The sequence below is a fragment of the Pseudophryne corroboree genome, chromosome 12, assembly GCF_028390025.1.
Source record: "Pseudophryne corroboree isolate aPseCor3 chromosome 12, aPseCor3.hap2, whole genome shotgun sequence".
Taxonomy (NCBI): Eukaryota; Metazoa; Chordata; class Amphibia; order Anura; family Myobatrachidae; genus Pseudophryne; species Pseudophryne corroboree.
The window spans coordinates 172,435,682-172,454,417 of record NC_086455.1 but is presented as its reverse complement, the minus strand read 5'-3'; the positions used below and the strand labels follow the sequence as shown (position 1 = coordinate 172,454,417).

The 18,736-nt window shown below is 48.0% G+C and overlaps 1 protein-coding gene across 2 annotated transcripts in view; it reads right to left on the bottom strand.

Annotated features, from left to right (window-relative positions):
• The window catches only part of TRIP11 (thyroid hormone receptor interactor 11), a 109,107-nt gene that overhangs the window by 36,863 nt on the left and 53,508 nt on the right, over nt 1-18,736 (bottom strand). For both annotated transcript variants that reach the window (XM_063948577.1, XM_063948576.1), the window contains exons 7-11: nt 17,522-17,833; nt 15,952-15,992; nt 15,365-15,463; nt 13,457-13,642; nt 9,783-12,764 (exon numbers count right to left, since the gene is read on the bottom strand). In XM_063948577.1, coding sequence (XP_063804647.1) covers nt 9,783-12,764; nt 13,457-13,642; nt 15,365-15,463; nt 15,952-15,992; nt 17,522-17,833 — 3,620 coding nt within the window. The remainder of the gene's footprint in view (nt 1-9,782; nt 12,765-13,456; nt 13,643-15,364; nt 15,464-15,951; nt 15,993-17,521; nt 17,834-18,736) is intronic.

Sequence of the window (18,736 nt, the reverse complement as noted above, 5' to 3'; positions counted from 1 at the left end):
CACTACGGACTCCGAGAAATAGAATTATCGGTAAGTAAATTCTTATTTTCTCTATCGTCCTAGTGGATGCTGGGGTTCCTGAAAGGACCATGGGGATAATACCAAAGCTCCCAAACGGGCGGGAGAGTGCGGATGACTCTGCAGCACCGAATGAGAGAACTCCAGGTCCTCCTTAGCCAGGGTATCAAATTTGTAGGATTTTACCAACGTGTTTGCCCCTGACTAAATAGCCGCTCGGCAAAGTTGTAAAGCCGAGACCCCTCGGGCAGCCGCCCAAGATAAGCCCACCTTCCTTGTGGAATGGGCATTTACATATTTTGGCTGTGGCAGGCCTGCCACAGAATGTGCAAGCTGAATTGTATTACACATCCAACTAGCAATAGTCTGCTTAGAAGCAAGAGCACCCAGTTTGTTGGGTGCATACAGTATAACAGCAAGTCAGTTTTCCTGACTCCAGCCGTCCTGGAACCTATATTTACAGGGCCCTGACAACATCTAGCAACCTGGAGTCCTCCAAGTCCCTAGTAGGCGCAAGGCACCAAAATAAGCTGGTTCAGGTGAAACACTGACACCACCTTAGGGAGAGAACTGGGGACGAGTCCGCAGCTCTGCCCTGTCCAAATGGACAACCAGATATGGGCTTTTTTGAGAAAAAAAACACCAATTTGACACTCGCCTGGTCCAGGCCAGGGCCAAGAGCATGGTCACTTTTCATGTGAGATGCTTCAAATCCACAGATTTGACTGGTTTTAAACCAATGTGATTTGAGGAATCCCAGAACTACGTTGAGATCCCACAGTGCCACTGGAGGCACAAAAGGGGGTTGTATATGCAATACTCCCTTGACAAACTTCTGGACTTCAGGAACTGAAGCCACTTCTTTCTGGAAGAAAATCGACAGGGCCGAAATTTGAACCTTAATGGACCCCAATTTGAGGCCCATAGACACTCCTGTTTGCAGGAAATGCAGGAATCGACCGAGTTGAAATTTCTTCGTGGGGCCTTTCTGGCCTCACACCACGCAACATATTTTTGCCACATGTGGTGATAATGTTGTGCGGTCACCTCCTTTCTGGCTTTGACCAGGGTAGGAATGACCTCTTCCGGAATGCCTTTTTCCCTTAGGATCCGGCGTTCCACCGCCATGCCGTCAAACGCAGCTGCGGTAAGTCTTGGAACAGACATGGTACTTGCTGAAACAAGTCCCTTCTTAGCGGCAGAGGCCATAAGTCCTCTGTGAGCATCTCTTGAAGTTCCGGGTACCAAGTCCTTCTTGGCCAATCCGGAGCCATGAGTATAGTTCTTACTCCTCTACGTCTTATAAGTCTCAGTACCTTAGGTATGAGAAGCAGAGGATGGAACACATACACCGACTGGTACATCCATGGTGTTACCAGAACGTCCACAGCTATTGCCTGAGGGTCTCTTAACCTGGCGCAATACCTGTCCCGTTTTTTGTTCAGACGGGACGCCATCATGTCCACCTTTGGTATTTCCCAACGGTTTACAATCATGTGGAAAACTTCCCGATGAAGTTTCCATTCTGCCGGGTGGAGGTCGTGCCTGCTGAGGAAGTCTGCTTCCCAGTTTCCATTCCCGGAATGAAACACTGCTGACAGTGCTATCACATGATTTTCCGCCCAGCGAAAAGTCCTTGCAGTTTTTGCCATTGCCCTCCTGCTTCTTGTGCCGCCCTGTCTATTTACGTGGGCGACTGCCGTGATGTTTTTCCCACTGGATCAATACCGGCTGACCTTGAAGCAGAGGTCTTGCTAAGCTTAGAGTATTATAAATTTACCCTTAGCTCCAGTATATTTATGTGGAGAAAAGTCTCCAGACTTGATAACACTCCCTGGAAATTTTTTCCTTGTGTGACTGCTCCCCAGCCTCTCGGGCTGGCCTCCGTGGTCACCAGCATCCAATCCTGAATGCCGAATCTGCGGCCCTCTAGAAGATGAGCACTCTGTAACCACCACAGGAGAGACACCCTTGTCCTTGGATATAGGGTTATCCGCTGATGCATCTGAAGATGCGATCCGGACCATTTGTCCAGCAGATCCCACTGAAAAATTCTTGCGTGAAATCTGCCGAATGGAATTGCTTCGTAGGAAGTCACCATCTTTACCAGGACCCTTGTGCAATGATGCACTGATTTTAGGAGGTTCCTGACTAGCTCGGATAACTCCCTGGCTTTCTCTTCCGGGAGAAACACCTTTTTCTGGACTGTGTCCAGAATCATCCCTAGGCACAGCAGACTTGTCGTCGGGATCAGCTGCGATTTTGGAATATTTAGAATCCACCCGTGCTGTTGTAGCAGTATCCGAGATAGTGCTACTCCGACCTCCAACTGTTCCCTGGACTTTGCCCTTATCAGGAGATCGTCCAAGTAAGGGATAATTAAGACGCCTTTTCTTCGAAGAAGAATCATCATTTCGCCCATTACCTTGGTAAAGACCCGGGGTGCCGTGGACAATCCAAACGGCAGCGTCTGAAACTGATAGTGACAGTTCTGTACCACGAACCTGAGGTACCCTTAGTGAGAAGGGCAAATTTTGGACATGGAGGTAAGCATCCCTGATGTCTCGGGACACTATATAGTCCCCTTCTTCCTGGTTCGTTATCACTGCTCTGAGTGACTCCATCTTGATTTGAACCTTTGTAAGTGTTCAAATTTTTTTAGATTTAGAATAGGTCTCACCTAGCCTTCTGGCTTCAGTACCACAATATAATGTGGAATAATACCCCTTTTCTTGTTGTAGGAGGGGTAATTTGATTATCACCTGCTGGGAATACAGCTTGTGAATTGTTTCCCATACTGCCTCCTTGTCGGAGGGAGACCTTGGTAAACCAGACTTCAGGAGCCTGCGAAGGGGAAACGTCTCGACATTCCAATCTGTACCCCTGGGATACTACATGTAGGATCCAGGGGTCCTGTACGGTCCCAGCGTCATGCTGAGAGCTTGGCAGAAGCGGTGGAACGCTTCTGTTCCTGGGAATGGGCTGCCTGCTGCAGTCTTCTTCCCTTTCCTCTATCCCTGGGCAGATATGACTCTTATAGGGACGAAAGGACTGAGGCTGAAAAGACGGTGTCTTTTTCTGCAGAGATGTGACTTAGGGTAAAAACGGTGGATTTTCCAGCAGTTGCCGTGGCCACCAGGTCCGATGGACCGACCCCAAATAACTCCTCTTCCTTTATACGGCAATACACCTTTGTGCCGTTTGGAATCTGCATCACCTGACCACTGTCGTGTCCATAAACATCTTCTGGCAGATATGGACATCGCACTTACTCTTGATGCCAGAGTGCAAATATCCCTCTGTGCATCTCGCATATATAGAAAATGCATCCTTTAAATGCTCTATAGTCAATAAAATACTGTCCCTGTCAAGGGTATCAATATTTTTAGTCAGGGAATCCGACCAAGCCACCCCAGCTCTGCACATCCAGGCTGAGGCGATCGCTGGTCGCAGTATAACACCAGTATGTGTGTATATACTTTTTATGATATTTTCCAGCCTCCTGTCAGCTGGCTCCTTGAGGACGGCCCTATCTATAGACGGTACCGCCACTTGTTTTGATAAGCGTGTGAGCGCCTTATCCACCCTAAGGGGTGTTTCCCAACGCGCCCTAACTTCTGGCGGGAAAGGGTATACCGCCCATAATTTTCTATCGGGGGGAACCCACGCATCATCACACACTTCATTTAATTTATCTGATTCAGGAAAAACTACGGTAGTTTTTTCACATCCCACATAATACCCTCTTTTGTGGTACTTGTAGTATCAGAAATATGTAACACCTCCTTCATTGCCCTTAACGTGTGGCCCTAATAAGGAATACGTTTGTTTATTCACCGTCGACACTGGATTCAGTGTCCGTGTCTGTGTCGACCGACTAAAGTAAACGGGCGTTTTAAAACCCCTGACGGTGTTTCTGAGACGTCTGGACCGGTACTAATTGTTTGTCGGCCGTCTCATGTCGTCAACCGACCTTGCAGCGTGTTGACATTATCACGTAATTCCCTAAATAAGCCATCCATTCCGGTGTCGACTCCCTAGAGAGTGACATCACCATTACAGGCAATTGCTCCGCCTCCTCACCAACATCGTCCTCATACATGTCGACACACACGTACCGACACACAGCACACACACAGGGAATGCTCTGATAGAGGACAGGACCCACTAGCCCTTTGGAGAGACAGAGGGAGAGTTTGCCAGCACACACCAAAAACGCTATAATTATATAGGGACAACCTTATATGTGTTTTCCCTTATAGCATCTTTTATATATTTCTAACGCCAAATTAGTGCCCCCCCTCTCTGTTTTAACCCTGTTTCTGTAGTGCAGTGCAGGGGAGAGCCTGGGAGCCTTCCCTCCAGTCTTTCTGTGAGGGAAAATGGCGCTGTGTGCTGAGGAGATAGGCCCCGCCCCTTTTTCGGCGGGCTCGTCTCCCGCTCTTTAATGGATTCTGGCAGGGGTTAAATATCTCCATATAGCCCCCGGAGGCTATATGTGAGGTATTTTTAGCCAAAAAAGGTTTTCATTTGCCTCCCAGGGCGCCCCCCTCCCAGCGCCCTGCACCCTCAGTGACTGCCGTGTGAAGTGTGCTGAGAGGAAATGGCGCACAGCTGCAGTGCTGTGCGCTACCCTAAGAAGACTGAGGAGTCTTCTGCCGCCGATTCTGGACCTCTTCTCGTTTCAGCATCTGCAAGGGGGCCGGCGGCGAGGCTCCGGTGACCATCCAGGCTGTACCTGTGATCGTCCCTCTGGAGCTAATGTCCAGTAGCCAAAGAAGCCAATCCATCCTGCACGCAGGTGAGTTCACTTCTTCTCCCCTAAGTCCCTCGTTGCAGTGATCCTTTTGCCAGCAGGACTCACTGTAAAATAAAAAACCTAAGCTAAACTTTTCTAAGCAGCTCTTTAGGAGAGCCACCTAGATTGCACCCTTCTCGGCCGGGCACAAAAATCTAACTGAGGCTTGGAGGAGGGTCATAGGGGGAGGAGCCAGTGCACACCACCTGATCCTAAAGCTTTACTTTTTGTGCCCTGTCTCCTGCGGAGCCGCTATTCCCCATGGTCCTTTCAGGAACCCCAGCATCCACTAGGACGATAGAGAAAATGTCTTGCGGTGACATCCTTCCTGGCTTTGATCAGGGTAGGGATGACTTCCTCCGGAATACCCTTTTCCTTTAGGATCCGGTGTTCAACCGCCATGCCGTCAAACGCAGCCGCGGTAAGTCTTGGAACAGACAGGGTCCCTGCTGCAGCAGGTCTTGTCTGAGCGGCAGAGGCCAAGGGTCCTCTGCCAGCATCTCTTGAAGTTCCGGGTACCAAGCTCTTCTTGGCCAATCCGGAACCACGAGTATGGTTTTCACTCCCCGCATTCTTATTATTCTCAGTACCTTGGGTATAAGAGGTAGAGGAGGAAACACATAAACCGACTGGTACACCCACGGTGTCACTAGAGCGTCCACAGCGATCGCCTGAGGGTCCCTTGACCTGGCGCAATATCTTTTCAACTTTTTGTTGAGGCGGGACGCCATCATGTCCACCCGTGGTCATTCCCAACGGTTTACCCGCATTTGGAAAACTTCTGGAAGAAGTCCCCATTCTCCCGGGTGTAGGTCGCCCATCGGAGAATCCTTGTGGCTTCTGCCATCGCCATCCTGCTTCTTGTGCCGCCCTGTCTGTTTACATGGGCAACCGCCGTGATGTTGTCTGATTGGATCAGTACCGGCTGGTTCTGAAGCAGGGGCCTTGCTTGGCTTAGGGCATTGTAAATGGCCCTTAGCTCCAGAATATTTATGTGAAGCGAAATCTCCTTGGAAATTTCTTCCCTGTGTGACTGCACCCCAGCCCCGAAGGCTGGCCTCCGTGGTCACCAGGACCCAGTCCTGTATTCCGAATATGCGGCCCTCTAGTAGATGAGCCCTCTGCAGCCACCACAGCAGCGACACCCTGTTTCTTGCCGACAGGGTTATCCGCTGTTGTATCTGTAGATGGGACCCGGACCATTTGTCCCACAGGTCCCACTGGAACGTCCTTGCGTGGAACCTTCCGAATGGAATTATGCTTCGTACGAAGCTACCATTTTTTCCAGGACTCGTGTGCTTCCACTGGAAGAAACACTCTTTTCTGGTCTGTGTCCAGAATCATTCCCAGTAACAGAAGACGTGTCGTCGGGACCAGCTGTGACTTTGGAATATTGAGAATCCAGCCGTGCTGTTGTAGCACTTCCCGAGAGAGTGCTACCCCCACTACCAACTGTTCTTTGGACCTCGCCTTTATCAGGAGATCGTCCAAGTACGGGATAATAAAAACTTCCTTCTTCCGAAGGAGCATCATCATTTCGGCCATTACCTTGGTAAAGACCTTCGGTGCCGTGGACAACTCCAACGGCAGCGTCTGGAACTGATAGTGACAGTCCTGTACCACACATCTGAGGTACTCCTGGTGAGGAGGGTAAATGGGGACATGCAGGTACGCATCCTTGATGTCCAGGGAGACCCTGTAATCCCCCTCGTCCAGGCTCGTAATAACCGCCCTGAGCGATTCCATCTTGAACTTGAATCTTCTGATATAAAAGTTCAAGTATTTTAATTTTAAGATGGGTCTCACCGAACCGTTCTGTTTCGGTACCACAACCATTGTGGAATAGTAACCCCTTCCTTGCTGAAGGAGGGGCACCTTGACAATCACTTGTTGTGATTATAGTGTTGAATAGCCACCAACACCGCCTCCCTGGCAGAGGGAGGTGCCGGTAAGGCAGATTTTAGGAAACGGCGGGGGGAAGAACGTCTCGAACTCCAGCCTGTACCCCTGAGATACTACTTGAAGGACCCAGGGATCCATGTGAGAGAGCCCACTGGGCGCTGAAATTTCTGAGACGGGCCCCCACCGTACCCGGGTCCGCCTGAGCAGCCCCAGCGTCATGCTGTGGACTTACCGGACGCAGGGAGGACTTCTGCTCTTGGGAACTAGCTGTGTGCTGCAGCTTTTTCCTCTACCTTTGCCTCTCGGCAGAAAGGATGAGCCTCTAGCCCTCTTGCTTTTCTGGGGCCGAAAGGACTGTACTTGATGATACGGTGCTTTCTTTTGTTGTGGGGTAGCCTGTGGCAAAAAAGTCGATTTCCCAGCAGTAGCTGTGGAAACGAGGTCTGAAAGACCATCCCCAAACAGTTTTACCCCCTTATAGGGCAAAACTTCCATGTGCCAATTCGAGTCGGCATCGCCTGACCATTGCCGAGTCCATAACCCCCGTCTGGCGGCAATGGACCTAGCGCTTATTTTTTATGCCAGCCGGCAAATATCCCTCTGTGCATCACGCATGTATAAGACCACGTCTTTTATATGCTCTATTGTCAGCAAAATATTGTCCCTATCCATAGTTATTTTCCGACAGGGAATCTGACCACGCAGCGGAAGCACTGCACATCCATGCCGAAGCAATGGCTGGTCGCAATATAATGCCCGAGTGTGTGACTATATCTTTCAGGGTAACCCCCTGCTTTTTATCAGCAGGTTCCTTCAGGGCGGCCGTATCCGGAGACGGTAGTGTCACCTTTTCTGATAAGCGTGTAAGCGCTGTATCTACCCTATGGGGTGTTTCCCAACGTGACCTATCCTCTGGCGGGAAAGGGTACGCTGCCAATAACCGTTTAGAAATTATCAATTTCTTACCGGGGGAAGACCACGCTTCCTCACACACCTCATTTAATTCCTCAGATGCAGGAAAAACTACTGGTAGTTTTCTCTCACCAAACATAATACCCTTTTATGTGGTACCTGGGGTATTATCATAAATGTGTAATACATTTTTCATTGCCTCAATCATGTAACGGGTGGACCTATTTGGAGGGTACACTAGTTTCATCGTCGTCGACACTGGAGTCGGTATCCGTGTCGACATCTGTTTCTGCCATCTGAGTTAGCGGGCGTTTTTAGAGCCCCCCATGACATTTGAGACGCTGGAACAGGTACAAGCTGAGTAGCCGGCTGTTCTGTGTCGTCGACCTTTTGTGTAAGGAGTTGACACTTTCACGTAATCCTTCCATAAGTTCAACCACACCGGTGTCGAACCCGCAGGGGGTGACATCACATTTACAGGCATTCGCTCCGCCTCCACATCATTATCCTCCTCATACATGTCGACACAGCCGTACCGACACACAGCACACACACAGGGAATGCTCTGACAGAGGACAGGACCCCACAAAGCCCTTTGGGGAGACAGAGGGAGAGTATGCCAGCACACACCAGGGCGCTATATATCACATATAAAGAGTGTTTTCCCTTATAGCTGCCTATATATATTGTATACTGCGCCTAAATTGTGCCCCCCCTCTCTTTTTAACCCTTTCTGTAGTGTATTGACTGCAGGGGAGAGCCAGGGAGCTTCCCTCCCTCCAACGGAGCTGTGAGGGAAAAATGGCGCCAGTGTGCTGAAGGAGATAGCTCCGCCCCTTTTTCGCGGACTTTCTCCCGCATTTTTATGGATTCTGGCAGGGGTTAAAAAGCACCTATATAGCCTCTGGAGCTATATATGGTGCCAGTTTGCCAGCCAAGGTGTCAGTATTGCTGCTCAGGGCGCCCCCCCCCAGCGCCCTGCACCCATCAGTGACCGGAGTGTGAGGTGTGCATGAGGAGCAATGGCGCACAGCTGCAGTGCTGTGCGCTACCTTGGAGAAGACAGAAGTCTTCAGCCGCCGATTTTCCGGACCACCTTCTTGCTTCTGGCTCTGTAAGGGGGACGGCGGCGCGGCTCCGGGAACGGACGACGAGGTCGGGTCCTGTGTTCGATCCCTCTGGAGCTAATGGTGTCCAGTAGCCTAAGAAGCCCAAGCTACCACCACTTAGGTAGGTTCGCTTCTTCTCCCCTTAGTCCCTCGATGCAGTGAGCCTGTTGCCAGCAGGTCTCACTGAAAATAAAAAACCTAACAAACACTTTCTTCCTAGGAGCTCAGGAGAGCCCCTAGTGTGCATCCAGCTCAGCCGGGCACAGAAATCTAACTGAGGCTTGGAGGAGGGTCATAGGGGGAGGAGCCAGTGCACACCAGATAGTCCTAAATCTTTCTTTAGAGTGCCCAGTCTCCTGCGGAGCCCGTCTATTCCCCATGGTCCTTACGGAGTCCCCAGCATCCACTAGGACGTCAGAGAAATTATTAATTGGGATGACATGTTTCAGAAAAAGTGCTTGTCCTGTAGCCAAGACACCTCTTCTTCTGGTCAGGGATAGGATATACTGTAGAAGGTGTGTATGTGCCTTACAATAAATAGTGTTATGAATTCTCAGATTTCTTGCTGACCTGCAGCCAAAACTATTTTTGTACATTTTCACTGGAGCTATCCGGTAAACCCTCTGTTACCATTTTCTTTTGCCTTATTAGTTTACGCAGAGTCTGTGTTAATCTATGTCATCTATGGGAATACCGGGGAAGGTGGGTTCAAATCTTGGAGAGAGATAGTGTGGGGTAGTTACTCAAAGCAGCCAATCAGATTCTAGCTGTAATTTATCTGGCGGAGTGTATGAAATGACAGATGCTGGTTGGTTGACTTTGGCAACTTCACTACTTAATCTCTTTCCAAAACTTGATACATCTCCCCTTGAGAGTGTTATCTCTCCTCACTGAGGGAAATGTTCTATTAGAGAAGACAGAACTGTCCTTGAAGTTAACCCAACTCTGCATTCCACAGCTTTTTAGAAGTGTATTTAAGAGAAAAACTAGTGTTTTAAAAAGTAAAATAAAATACATATAAAAGAAAACATCGGTGTAGAAACCTGTTCCTTTTGTTTGAGAAGGTTCTCGAGCGCCGAGGCCTTTTCCTTCATGGAGCTGGACTCAAACTCCTTCTCTCTCAGCAGCATTGAGAACTGCATGTTGGTCTCGTGCAGAGCTCGGAACTCTGTCTCCTTCTCCTTTTCCTTGGCCATCACCTTTTCGTTCTCTTCCTTCAGCTTGCTGATGTCCATTTCCAAGATCAGATTCCTCTCTTTGAGGTTGGTGACGGCCTGTTTTAGCAGCTCGTTCTCCGTCTCCTTGTTCCGCAGATTTTCACTAGCGGAGTTTAACTTGTCACCCTTAGTTTTTATGAAGAGGTCCTTTTCTTTCAGCGATTGCTGCAATACTTCATTTCGCTCTCTGATCTGCCTCATCTCCAGTACTGTCTCTTGCTGACTCCTGCGGCCCTGCTCGGACGTAACAGCTATGGAATCGGACAAGCGCTGGTTGTTTTCCTGAAGCGTTCTGATGGTGGAGTCTCTCTCTTGAATCTGAATTCTCAGCCGCTCGCACTCTTGCATGACCTTCATCGTTTCATCTATTTTCAGTTCGGAAGATGCCGCCGAAGGGCAAACATCAGGAACCTTGCTTGCCTGGAGGCTGACAGAGTCAAGTTGGCCAAGAATACGTTCCTTCGTGCTGTTAAGTTCCCCAATACTGCTTTGCACATTATTCAGCTCTACACTGAGCCCTCGGAGTTGTTTCTCATTGTGTTCGTAGCTCTGAATCAGGTGGTTGTAATCTACTTGTAACCTGGAACTGGAGTCGCTGTCTATCTTTATTTGCCCTTGAAGCTTGTGCAGCTCCTCGTGCAAGTGAGCAGACTCGTGCTGCATGTTCTTGACAGTGGTCATCACTTGCTGTTTCCACTCTTCTATCTTCTTCACCTGCTGCTTCAGCTTGTCACGTTCCTCCATCAGCTCCTCGAACTGGTTACTGTTCACGCTTCCAAGTTCATTGCTGTTTTCAGCGCTAGAAGCCTGGAGGACGGTCAGCAAGGTCTGGCACTTTTGACTCAAGGCATCTATCTCAATGTCTTTCTCACGGATGATCCGTGACAGATTCTGGATGGTCTCCCTGAACATCTCTTGGGTGCTCCCTTCTTGGCTGTGAGAAAGTCTTTGGTTTTCATCTTGAAGCTTCAAGAGCGCTGACTCCTTGGCTGCCACAACATCCATCATTTTGTGATACTCTGTCCTCAGCTGGCTATTTTCCCTGGTCTTCTCGCTGAGGACGGCCAAGACCTGCTCTCTCTCCATTGCGTAGCTTTGTAGTTGTTGCTGCAGGTAAACTGTGTCTTGCATGTAGCTGACCGAAGACAAGCGAGCATGAAGACTCTGTATTTCCAAGTCTTTTTGTTGGATAATCTGGGTGAGTTTCCCGACTTCATCTCTGGACAACTGGTCTATCTGCTTGGTTAATGTACAGTTCTTCTCGTTGAGCATTTTAATCTCCATCTCCTTCTCTTTGATGCCTTTCACCAATCGTTCCACCTCCACTTTCGACAAGTCGTGTTTCTCAGTGCCGTTATCGCAGTTATTAATATTTTGCATCTTTGTGTCATGGAGTAGAACGGAGGAATGTGTGTGGATCAGATGCTCGTTCTGCAGCTGGGAGCTGATCAGCTCGTTCGTCTGCTGCAAGCAAGATATCTCGCCGTCTTTCTCAGAAAGCAGCTTCTCATAGGCGTCCACCATTTCCTTCTGCTGCAACTTTATTGCGTCCATTTCTCTGATCCTTTCTTGCAGAGACTTTTGCAGCTGTGCCGTGCTCTGATTTTGATTATCGGCGGCTCTCTTCTGAAGCTTCAGCTCCTCTTCATAATTATTCTGCACTTTGGTCAGTTGCGTTATCTCCGCCTCTAGTTCAGTGATAATATCCAAAGTCTTCGGTTCCACCGCTGGTTGAGATCGGCTCTGCTGGTCTTTTAGGTGCTCGATTTCCTCCTTCAGGTGGCTGTTTTCTTCCTTCATTGATGCCAGTATTTTCTCCTTTTCTTCAATGTTTTGCCTTAGAAGGTCACATTCTTTAGACGTTTTGGTGTGATGCTCCAGCTGTCTTTGCAGCTCCAGATTCATCTCCTTAAGATCAGTGAACAATATTTCCTTCTCTCGTAAGAGATCAGTGAGCTGCTTCTGGCCTTCTAATGTACTGGTCAGCAGCTCCTTGGATTCCTCGTAATCGGTCTCCATTTGCTCTAAGGCTCGTTTGCTCTCAGCTATTTGGAAATCTTTCTCCTGGCTCAGCATAATGAGGCGCTCGTGTTCACGCTGCAAGGCGGAGGTGTCCATCTTTTGCGTATTGGAAATCTCACTGATTGTGTGTTCATATTTCTGAGACTGCGTGGTCAATCGGTTTTCCATCAGGTGCAACTCCTGTTCCAGCCGCCCCTTCTCCAGCCTCAACGCCCCAATCACCGTCTGCTTCTCTAAGGATTCTTTACCGTTCAAGGCAATCGTTTCCTGCAGCTGCAGTTTTGTCTGCTCTTGGGTTGAAAGCAGCATCTCATTCTCCATCTTGAGATCACAGATTTCTTTCTCCAGATCCTCTTTTAGTTGCCTTACTTCTGCAAGATGGCTCTTTAGTTTTAGAAGCTCGGATTCTCTCTCCTCGTCGTTCGGATGCTCCCGTCTAGAAAGCGAATCCACCTCAATAACAGAAAGCTCTTCTTTAACTTGGTTTAGGTTTTCCAAAAGTTCTTTATTCTCACTGCTAAGGCTGCTATTGGTGGCTTCCAGACGTTTCAGCTTCTCCAGCAGGTCAGCCGCCTGGGCTGTCAGCTGCTGGTTGCTTAGGTTTAGCTCACCGAGAGCCTCCGCAGACTGCTTCAGCTTCTCCTGCCCAGATTCTAGCTGCTGAAGTAAAGTGTTCTTCTCAGAATCCACTTCCAAAGCTTTTTGCTTCTCGTGGTCCAGTTGAGCGGTGCGGGACTCCAGCTCAATCCTCTGCTTGGACAGCTGATCTTTCACAAGCAGAAGATGCTGCAAAACAAGAGGATATAGGGTCACTTATACAGCTCAGGTTTCTTGCAGAGGACTATGATAGCAATATAACATTACAGTGCAGCAACTTAAAGATACACAGTTCTTGTACACTACTGGTCGGATTCAATTAGCCGTGGTCCTGTTCGAGAGACGCTCAAACAGAAAACCACGGTAACTGCCCTTATCGCGGGTGCTGTAAATACATTAACCCATAGCTCTAGGCAATTATCTTTGAATGTACAGGTTAACGCATGTTAGCCGCAGATTTACCATGCGGGGAAAAGGGGTTGTAATGAACAGCTCCAGGCGTAACATTCTGAGCCTACAACCCTTTTCCTCGCACGGTAAGCTTCCGAGGATAATTGAACCTGGCCCTGGGTGTGCTGTAAGTGAAGCGTCACTTGCGTGTTGTATATATACCGTTGCATGCGGATGTAACAGTTTACAGGTCTCATTTTCAGTGATCATTAGAATAATGTGTTTACTGCAAGGAATACATCTGAAAAAAACATTGCTCTACTTAAAATTATTTGACCTGCAATGTATATGTTACTATTTTCTTTTTTTGCTCATACTGTTTCTGTTGATGTATCCTGTAAGGCGCTGTGGACCCTTGTGGCGCCATATAAATAAAGGATAATGATACCAGAGGACACAAGCAATTCTGTAAGGACACACAAAGCGACTACCTGCAAGGCCTCTTGGTTCTGTTTATCCAGCTCCTCCAGCTCGGCCGTTAGAGATTCTCTATCTGCGCAGCTCTCCCGCAGTCTCCTCTCGCTCTCCTCCAGATCTCTTCTCAGCTGCTCATAAACCCCATCAGCCTCTCGGGAAGAAGCGGATGCTACACGATCCAACTCCGCCTGCAGCGCCTCCTGAACATAAGTAAATACAAGGGTTAGTACTTGTGGCATACGAGTCCTGTACATAAAATGAAAGCCTCTACCAGCATCGCACAGTTCCCATTACTCCACATTGTTACTACTGACTCCCAGCTCTACAATTACCAGCGCACATTACCCACATCATTCTACCCCAGTACCCGGCAGGTTTTGGATTTGCTCATTTGGTACTAATTTAATCACTCCGGAGGAAGACTTCCTAATAGTAGCGCTGCTAACTACTGCCCAACACAACAAGCCGGTATTACCGGACTGCATCTTCACCACATTAACAACTATACAGCTTCAAAAGTATCAGAGGCTCCGTGCTCTGACAGTGACCTTGTATTATGTATTGCTGGGAGTTCAAGCATTTTTTATATTTCCATTTATATGGATTTTGAATTTGTCATACGGTGTATTGTGGTATTGTGTAAGTGTTTTACATTGTGTTTGGTTCTTCCACAGTTTCACCAGTAGGTGAATATTGATTACTGTTATTATCAGTCAAGATTTAATTAATTTAATACTATTTATGCATCCTTAATCCACAAATCATCAAGCAGACCTTATTGGGGTTCTGAAGTACAATAAGTGCAGTGAACTCTTTCTTTTCTTTTTACAGTTATTTAATAAGTTGCACTCTCAGCGTTGTCACTGGTTCCTAATGACTGGATAGTCTGCGCTCTCAGTGATGCCACTGGTTCTTAATGACTGGATAGTCTGCGCTCTCAGTGATGTCACTGGCTCCTAGTGACTGGATAGGCTGCGCTCTCAGTGATGTCACTGGCTCCTAGTGACTGGATAGGCTGCGCTCTCAGCGATGTCACTGGCTCCTAGTGACTGGATAGGCTGCACTCTCAGTGATGCTCCTAGTGATGGGATAGGTTGCACTCTCAGTGAGGTCACTGGCTCCTAGTGACTGGATAGGCTGCGCTCTCAGTGATGTCACTGGCTCCTAGTGACTGGATAGGCTGCACTCTCAGCGATGTCACTGGCTCCTAGTGACTGGATAGGCTGCACTCTCAGTGATGTCACTGGTTCCTAGTCATGGGATAGGTCGCGCTCTCAGTGATGTCACTGGCTCCTAGTGACTGGATAGGCTGCACTCTCAGTGATGCTCCTAGTGATGGGATAGGCTGCACTCTCAGTGATGCTCCTAGTGATGGGATAGGTTGTGCTCTCAGTGATGTCACTGGCTCCTAGTGACTGGATAGGCTGCACTCTCAGTGATGCTCCTAGTGACTGGATAGGCTGCGCTCTCAGTGATGTTACCGGCTCCTAGTGACTGGATAGGCTGCGCTCTCAGTGATGTCACTGGCTCCTAGTGACTGGATAGGCTGCACTCTCAGTGACGTCACTGGCTCCTAGTGACTGGATAGGCTGCGCTCTCAGTGACGTCACTGGCTCCTAGTGACTGGATAGGCTGCGCTCTCAGTGATGTCACTGGTTCCTAGTGATGGGATAGGTCGTGCTCTCAGTGATGTCACTGACTCCTAGTGACTGGATAGGCTGCACTCTCAGTGATGCTCCTAGTGACTGGATAGGCTGCACTCTCAGTAAAGTCACTGATTCTGAGTGAGTGAATACACTTCATAAACACTGCTTCAGACTATAAATAAGCATATATTGTGAGTAGATGCTTGGTGCAATTCAGTAAGAATTAATTTGTTCATACAGTACACAATGAAAAATTACTAATTAAAGAATCCTTACCTTTTCTTTCTCTATCAGTTTCACATTGTCCTTTAAAACATGGACCTGTCTTTCCAGATCTATCATGGCATTTCTCACTGGTAGCGATTCATCCTCCTGCTGTAAATAAAGGTTCAGCCATGAAATCTACAGCTGACCCATAGTCATTACAAATAACAGAACAATTACGGAGAAATTCAGTTGATCGTGCCAAATTTTCGCACAAAAAACTCGGGACTTTATTGCAAATTATTGCCGGGTGGTATTATTGGACAATTCAATTTGCGCAAAAACTGACCCATTTTCTCACGAAAAACACAGATCCAGGATAAGTTACTGGATCCAGTGTTTTTGCGATCGCAGCCACAAATACAGGTCAGTTATCAGGGATTATTTGAAAAAAATCCCTGCTTCTGCCAGCTATCCGGGTCAATTAAACAAGGCCCCCGGGGGGTGTCATTTAGCCGCGGTTGTCAGAAATCTGGGGAACTGGGTATTTTTTCCCACAAAAATGTTTTTTACCATAATTAAATTAAAATAGAAAGAAATAAGACATTTATGAGGTCACTTATGAAACAAGAAATGATCAGTTACATGGTTCTGGTTACCTGGTCTGACCTGGCTGTAGCACTCATTTGTTTCTCAGAATCTGAAACATGACAATAACCACTATTATTCTTAGAATTTAGTTTCATCATAAAATAATTTTAAATATACACATTAAACAAAGAGGCAAAAACATGGCATTACCCTGAGGAGACATCTGACCTTCACTTCATTACAAAAAACACGTGCACCAATTTTCAGAGCTGCCCGACGTCCCCTATTGTAGTTTTAAGAATTTCTACCCCAATTGCTTTATCTCAATAATTGAATGGTTTCTCCTTAGATGTGTACATATATGTGTGTTCCCCAGCGAGATGTTCTCTGATACCTATTATCATTCCTAATCAAAGACCTCTCTTTTCTCTCTCAGCAAGGCTGGGGAAGACTGGATCATGGGACGTTCAATATTCGCCTCTAGGGGAGGGAACGCTCAGTCTGCCTGACCGGAGAACTCTACGCTGCCGGAGGCAAGAATATGAAACGGTAAAAACACGTGGACAGAGGACCAGAGAGCCGCACGTCAATACCGGTTACTGTTCCACCAAAAGCCTTGTGTCGCGCTGCCCCGGAGGTCGCCACTGCCCTTGCGGAATGCGCCAATCAGCTCCTGTCATTTTTCAAACACATGACAGTTAGGAACGGATTGGCTGGAGCACCATTTATCATACGCTACGAGTTTTAACTCTCGTTGATAAATGAGCTCCACAGCCTGTAACATGGGAGTTAGGAGCGGATTGGTTGGCACTGTGTGGGAATGTATTGTTCACGCACTTATCGGTCGGGTATAACACTTCCTGCTTTACCTCTTTACCGAGAGCTGCCCCTACTTCTGTGTGTACTGTGACTGCAGCGCGTAAGACGTATATACAGCTTGTATCCCCATATTTTGCAGTAAGTCTTAAGCCTTTTATTTTCTTGTTACGGTAGCACTATTTCCGCTTATGTACGGCACTGCGGTCCACTTGTGACGCCATATAAAGAATAATAATAGTTAATAAATGCATTGTGAAACAGTCTCCTGATGTAATGGAGGTTATGTACATTAGGCACTGAAACTGTGATAAATATGAACTGAAGGTCACACAGCACAAAGGTGACCTGGTAATGAGACAATCACCGCAGAGGTGGTGACAGAGAAATGACAGCTATCCGCAACCTCCAGGGGAAATGTCATATACTGTATGTGACGGAATTACTAACGTGGCTGAACAACACGAAGGCCAGAATCACACGCCAGCATTAAGGACTGGCACGCGCTCCTATTGGTGTATTATGCTGTAATCTGTATACACAGGGGAACCCCCATACAAATGAGTCTGCAGTGTTTCCTGTTCTTTCTGTGCCTCATACCTCAGAGAGGTCACTAGTTTCTGTATGCACTGTACATCATCCATTGTATCTACACAAACTGGATGACTTGTCTCAGCCTTGAAATTAATTTACATTATTGACAGAACGTTGGAGAATTACTGTAACGGACATACAAACAATATATGCAGCAGGACGACCTCAGTAAGGACAATGTGCCGGTCCTCTATTTACACGTAGCACCAAGATACTGTGCAGGCTTACCAAACAGGGCTTCTTGTCGGTGAGGGGCCGTCTGCTGCGGACCGGTGCCATCAGCCTCCCGGGGTCTCCGCAGCTCGGCGACTTCAGACAACAACCTCTGGTAATCTAGCTCTAGTTGATTCCTGTCCCTCTCAGCAGACTCCTTTTCCTTACGCAGGGCACTTCTCTCCAGATCCACAGCCCCCAGATCTCTGAGTCGATCTTCCAGCTCCCGGACCTTCTGTGCGCACTCCGCTTTCTCCGCTTCCAGGCCTTGGATGGTTTTATGCAGATCAAACGCTTTGGGCTGGTCAGAAGAACCATCTGTGGCACCTAGACACAATGCAAGACCACAACCACAATAAAGGGAGAGATTGGAGATAAGCGCCATATGTCTACTACTACTGAGGAACAACCATCAGGAGGATCTCTACCACCACTGGGAAATATATATATATATATAAAATATAAGAATTTACTTACCGATAATTCTATTTCTCATAGTCCGTAGTGGATGCTGGGGACTCCGAAAGGACCATGGGGAATAGCGGCTCCGCAGGAGACTGGGCACAAAGTAAAAGCTTTAGGACTAGCTGGTGTGCACTGGCTCCTCCCCCTATGACCCTCCTCCGAGCCTCAGTTAGGATACTGTGCCCGGACGAGCGTACACAATAAGGAAGGATTTTGAATCCCGGGTAAGACTCATACCAGCCACACCAATCACACCGTACAACTTGTGATCTGAACCCAGTTAACAGCATGATAACAGAAGGAGCCTCTGAAAAGATGGCTCACAACAACAACCCGATTTTTGTAACAATAACTATGTACAAGTAATGCAGACAATCCGCACTTGGGATGGGCGCCCAGCATCCACTACGGACTATGAGAAATAGAATTATCGGTAAGTAAATTCTTATTTTCTCTAACGTCCTAGTGGACTCCGAAAGGACCATGGGGATTATACCAAAGCTCCCAAACGGGCGGGAGAGTGCGGATGACTCTGCAGCACCGAATGAGAGAACTCCAGGTCCTCCTCAGCCAGGGTATCAAATTTGTAGAATTTAGCAAACGTGTTTGCCCCTGACCAAGTAGCTGCTCGGCAAAGTTGTAAAGCCGAGACCCCTCGGGCAGCCGCCCAAGATGAGCCCACTTTCCGTGTGGAATGGGCTTTTACAGATTTTGGCTGTGGCAGGCCTGCCACAGAATGTGCAAGCTGAATTGTACTGCAAATCC